Below are 5540 nucleotides of genomic sequence, written 5' to 3'. Positions count from 1 at the left end.
CTCTCTTGAGCCAGGAAGCCCCGCAGGTACTCAGAGACTCCGGGCCACCTGGGAACCACATCAGCTTTGCTAATACACAATCAGTGTCTTTGGAAGGGATTTCAGCCTCCACACCTCCCCTGGGTTGGAGGCCTTTTGCAGCACACAACCCTCTTTCAACCTTTCTACTCCTGCTAGAGCAAAGCGCCAGCTGCAGCCTGGTTCAGGGATAACCAGGGTGGGAGTAGTTGAGAGGGTGGATGGTAGCTTGGGATGAGAGGGGATGGGGAAGGGTGGAAGAGCAATACTTTGGGGGGGGGGAATGGAAGGGGGCTCGGGATCCTCCTGCATGACACTAATCAGTCCGGAACAAAAGAATGAAAAAAGGAGGGGAAGGAGAGCGGTAGGACAGAGAAAGAGAGAGAATAGAGTCAGGAAGGGGGATGGCATCGAAGAGGCTAGATGAGGGAGAAGGTGAGACCTAGAAGGGGGGGGAGGGACAACCCGCTTGAAGTTGTAGGGGAAGGACCTGCTTCTGGCACAGAGGCCGGGGAGCCCTGGAAAGGCAAGAAGCAGGCCAAAGCAAGAGGGAGACAGGGAAGGAGATCGGGTCTCTAGGGAAGAGCAGAGAGTGGGAGAAGAGGAGGAGGGAGAAGGCGCAGGGAGGAGGAGGGGGCGAAGATAAAGGGAGCAACTGCTGCCCGGCCGGGAGCGGAGCGACAGGCGAGAGGGAGGGAAGCGGAAATTTAAAAGTGAAGATGCAGATAACGCAGCCTGGAGACGGGAACCCGGGTGGGGGTGGGGGGAGGAAGGGGGAGGAGAGTGGAGCCGTGATGGGGGCTGGAATGGGCGGAAGGAGGGGCTATGGCCCCGGGGGTCCGAGGTGGGGCCGGGTACCCTGCCCCATCGCTGTTTGCTGAGAGTCACGGAGGCGGAAAAGAAATGCGCTCCCGACCCCTATCAGGGCGGGAGGCCCAGGCCCATCCCCCGCGCGTCTCCCGGGTTGCGGGGCGCTGGGGGCTGCTGGGTGCGCTTGGCTGCGGCGCGGCGCGTTGGAGACTTTATTGCGATGGGGCGATAAGAGGGGCGGGGGCGGGGTCCGGGGGGCCGAGGCAGCAGCGCTTTAATTAAAACGGAAATTGCGGCCCCTGCCCGCGCTGGGGGCCGGAGGGTTCCAGGCAGCCTGGTAGCTGGGAGCATCGCTCCAGGACCCCCTCCATCCCCCGCCACACCCGGGCAGCCCCCTCCCGCCAGGCCCTGCCGGACCCGCGCCGTCTTCTCCCTGTCACCCGCGGTTGCCTCGGGCGGGGATCGGTGCCCCGGAGCGCAAAGCCTGACGCGTCCCCCCTTTCTCATCCCCCCCACACACCTCCCACCACCCAGTCCCTGGCGGCGATGAGACAGAGCGGCGCCTCCCAGCCCCTGCTGATCAACATGTACCTGCCAGGTACCAGGGACCAGCCGGGGGCTGGAGGCACCAGGACCTGGGGCCGGAAGTTTGGGTTCGGGCATGGGAAGGGGTTGCTGGGGTCCAAGGGAACGGGACGCGGTCCAGAGACTAGGATTGCTGGGAGGACTGAGCAATCTAGGGCACTGGGGGACCTTAAAGGCAGATGGAGAGCTTTGGGGTTTTAGTGTGAGGTCTAAGGACTAAGCAGATTGGGAACCTAGGAGGCCGAGGGCGCAAGCTCAGCGGCTGAGGGAGCCTGGTAGGGGGAACAGGGGTCTTCGGTGTGGCAGGGGACTGACGTAGTGTGCGTTCAGCGTTGGGAAGCTGTGGTCAGCTGAGCGTCGCCCCTGCGCCCTCGTGGCTCCTCACCTCCGTGCTCCGAGCGTTCCCAACAGCCCAACCTTCCAGGCTCCCTCCTCTCTTCTCCGATGGGCTCCGGGCGCTCCCGCTCGGCTGGCGCACTCCCTGCTCGGCTTTATAAGGCTCCCGCCGGCCCGTTCGGAAAGCGGATTTCCTTTTTCCTGGACGCGTTTCCTGACTTGGGCGTTATGGAGGGGCTCCGCGCCGCGCGCGCCCGGGCCAGGCTCGGGGAGGAGGAGCTGGCGGCTCGAGCCCCCAGCCTCGCACCTAGGAACCAACCCCCAACCCCCCACCCCCGGGCCTTGGCCCGGAGCCCTTTCGGTCAAGCCCACAACCTCCGCCCGGGTCCTCCTGACTGTTTTTTCCTGCTGCTACAGATCCCGTCGGAGACGGTCTCTTCAAGGAAGGGAAGAGCCCGGGGTGGGGGCCGCTGAGCCCGGCGGTACAAAAAGGTGAGCTGGCCCGCGGACGGGGTGGGGGCTGGGGGAGGACGTGGATGGAGGCCATGGCACCCACCCCAGAAGGACGGGCGACACCGCCACGGGAGGGTGGAAGAGATGTGCACTTCGGGACTCTGGAAAGGGAGGGTCTAGGCATGTCTGTGGGGAGGCTGAGGGGAGGGGGCATTCACTTGGTGTTTGGCTCCACTCAGTATATTCTGAGTCCCAGAGCTGGACCTGAAGACTAGGACAGAGGGAGAGGATCCTGGCCTTTGGCCTTTTTACATTGAGGGTCCAGGACCCAGGTGCTTGGTGTCCTTTCCCTCTTGGCCTCAGGAGCACAAGGCCGAGGCACCTCTGGGCAAAGGGGACTGGGGTTATTACACCCTGGCCACTCCAGTCCTTCTCACCACTAGCACTGGGCCAGCACCTGCCTGCCTTACTGGCCCAGGCCTGCAGGACTCCGGGGGCCAAGTTCGCTGGGCCATTGATGTTGATTCTCAGGTTCCCACACCTGGACTCCGCTAGTCTCTAAATTACTCTTGGCATTGCCTTGTTGGTCTCAGAGCCTGGCTGGCCCTCAAGGCAAAGCCTCCCCACAGCCTCCCCCCACCCCCCTCAGTACCCTAGATCTCACCAAGTTACAGTAACCACAATGACAAACGTTGCCAACTGCCTGATCCAAAAGGTTACATGACTCTCAACAAGAATGGGTTTCCAAGCCCCTGATGTCAGTCTGCGTGGGTACCAGCTGCACATTTTAACCCAAATCTTCCCTGAATCTTCCCTTGTTCCTGACCCTTTGAAGCTCCTGACCTGGAGTCAGGGGGCTACTCGCTGAGCTGGTGTGGAGGGATTGGGGTAGAAAGGATGATGAAGGGAAGTGTCTAGGTTCAGAGCGAGGATTGAGAAAGGAAGAGAGGCTCCACCAGTCTATTCATTTGAATCAATAATTAGACTACCTCGAGGAAAATCCTTTTTTCCTCTCCCCTAAAAGAGAGTGAGAGGAAGTCATTGTATCAAGATTTTTCTCCCCTGGTTTGACTGAGGCTCCAAACCAGGGGAGTGAGAATTCTCGGGCAGCCCTCTCTCTCATCACTGGAATATCCGTGAAAATCCTACTTGCTCGCTTCCAGCAATCCCGAATAGGGACTGCCCGGCCCCAAGAGCCCAGAGATGGCGAAAGACGGGAGGAGGCAGGGAGCCAAGCCCAGCGGCGTCCCGTCTCACCTCCTTTCCTCAGAGCTGTGCATCGCGCCCCCAAGTATGACACCTTCCCATGCCGGGAATCCCGGCTGCTCCGAAAAACCGGGCGGAACCCGAGTAGCGCCAGCGCAGCGCTCTGCACCCCCGACCCTGGGGAGGGTGGGGAGCCTTCAGAGTCTGACGGTCCCCGCACGCTTCAGAGGCCACTGCTCGCATTCCTGACTGGTAGCGCAAGAAAGCCAGCCTCCACCTCTTCTCCACCGCAGGCGGGGCCGGTCCAACTGTATGCCTTTGAGGGCTAGGCCTTGTCTAGTGGCGGGGGTGGTCCCGCCGCACCCCTTCCTCTTCCCTTTGGACTTGCGGACATGGTCCAGCTGGGATGTGGCAGTCTAAGCACCTGCGCAGACTACCCCGTGCGGTCATGTAGGCGCCTCTCTACTCCGAATAAGGGCGCAGGGCCGAGGCGGCAGTAGGGGGCAGGTATTCGGCTTTTGGGGGCTTCCCGGAGCCGCGTGCCCTGGTGCACTGCTGCCTCCACGCGGAGGAGGCTGCCCTTCGCCCTCCTCCCCAATTCTCACAAAGCCAGGAGCCCGCGGGGCTGCGTCCTCCTAAGAGGGAGCGGTGTTTCCGTTGTGCAAAAGCACGGGAAAGGCTAAGGACCGCTTGGCCGATTAGCCCCTCCGTGGCCAGCCGCTGCAGCGGCGCTCAGCTCCCCTGCGGACGGGCCCTTCCCCTCCCCGACGCCGGTTCCCACCCGGGCCGGCTCGCTCTGCCGCCTCACCTCTTCCCCTACCTCCTGCCTCCCTCGTCCCGCCCGTGGCTGACCGCCCCGTCCCCACAGGCAGCGGGCAGATCCAACTGTGGCAGTTTCTGCTGGAGCTCCTGGCTGACCGCGCCAACGCCGGCTGCATCGCGTGGGAAGGCGGCCACGGCGAGTTCAAGCTCACGGACCCAGACGAGGTGGCGCGGCGCTGGGGCGAGCGCAAGAGCAAGCCCAACATGAACTACGACAAGCTGAGCCGCGCGCTGCGCTACTACTACGACAAGAACATCATGAGCAAGGTGCACGGCAAGCGCTACGCCTACCGCTTCGACTTCCAGGGTCTGGCCCAGGCCTGCCAACCGCCGCCCGCGCACGCCCACGCCGCCGCCGCCGCAGCCGCAGCAGCCGCCGCAGCCCAGGACGGCGCGCTCTACAAGCTGCCGGCCGGCCTCGCCCCGCTGCCCTTCCCCGGCCTGTCCAAACTCAACCTTATGGCCGCCTCGGCCGGCGTCGCGCCCGCCGGCTTCTCCTACTGGCCGGGCCCGGGCCCCGCCGCCACCGCCGCCGCCACCGCCGCACTCTATCCCAGCCCCGGCTTGCAGCCCCCGCCCGGGCCCTTCGGCGCGGTGGCCGCCGCCTCGCACTTGGGGGGCCACTACCACTAGACGGGGCGGCCGGGTGCCGCGTGGTCTCCCCCAGGCGCCCGGAGCCTCGCTCGGTCCCATCCACACCCGGGGAAGGGGCCCGGAGCCTCCCCCACGGTTCCTTTGATCTACGATTTTACTCCACCGTAGCACTCAGCCCCGGGGGAAGGGGGGGAAGGTCCTGAAGCCTCCTCAGTCTTCTTTTAACACTGGATTTTCCACCCCCCGCCCCCCTCCCACCTTATACCCTCAGGCCCCAGGGAAGAGAGACTGTGCCCCCCCCCCCCGCTTTCTTTCACCTCCATCCTCTAGGCCCCAGAGCCCTGAAGGGGGTTCCCAGACCTCCCCTGTCTTTTTCTGCCTTCCGCCAGTACTTCCGCCTGGCTCCTGGAAGCCCCTTCCATTAACACCCCCCTTTTTCAAATTCCAAATCTTTTCTCGTTTGTTCTTTCCCCCACCAAGCTGCCCCATCTAGAACGATAGAGGCCTCACACAGTCCCCCTGCTCCTTGACCACCCAGGCTTCACCGGACTTGGTGAGGGCCCCTGCCCCTGTGACTCATCTAGGTAGCTTCTTGCCCCCCTTCCTCCCGCCTCTGCCTCTCTCTCTCTCTCTCTCTCTCTCTCTCTCTCTCTCTCAGGATGGCCTGGTGTGTTTCTATTCCCTTCCAGACCCATTAAAGCTCCCAAGCTCCCTAC

At 63.4% G+C, this 5540-nt stretch overlaps 1 protein-coding gene across 1 annotated transcript; it reads left to right on the top strand.

Moving 5' to 3' along the window:
- The first annotated feature begins 1374 nt into the window (after positions 1 to 1374).
- FEV (FEV transcription factor, ETS family member) lies at positions 1375 to 4863 on the top strand. The gene is made up of 3 exons (XM_045777633.2): positions 1375 to 1426; positions 2167 to 2241; positions 4277 to 4863. Exons 1-3 carry the CDS (start codon positions 1375 to 1377, stop codon positions 4861 to 4863), a joined length of 714 nt encoding a protein of 237 aa, XP_045633589.1.
- Positions 4864 to 5540: the final 677 nt, after the last annotated feature.

This window comes from Ursus americanus, chromosome 1, assembly GCF_024610735.1.
Source record: "Ursus americanus isolate L20-20 chromosome 1, mUrsAme1.1.p, whole genome shotgun sequence".
NCBI lineage: Eukaryota > Metazoa > Chordata > Mammalia > Carnivora > Ursidae > Ursus > Ursus americanus.
The sequence above is the reverse complement of the archived record's forward strand: the minus strand, read 5'-3'. Positions and strand labels throughout refer to the sequence as shown.

Coding starts and splice junctions, on each gene's coding strand:
- FEV (XM_045777633.2), top strand. CDS start 1,375: ATGAGACAGAGCGGCGCCTCCCAGCCCCTGCTGATCAACATGTACCTG. Junction 1,427..2,166: donor GATCAACATGTACCTGCCAG/GTACCAGGGACC, acceptor CTGCTGCTACAG/ATCCCGTCGGAGACGGTCTC. Junction 2,242..4,276: donor GAGCCCGGCGGTACAAAAAG/GTGAGCTGGCCC, acceptor CCGTCCCCACAG/GCAGCGGGCAGATCCAACTG.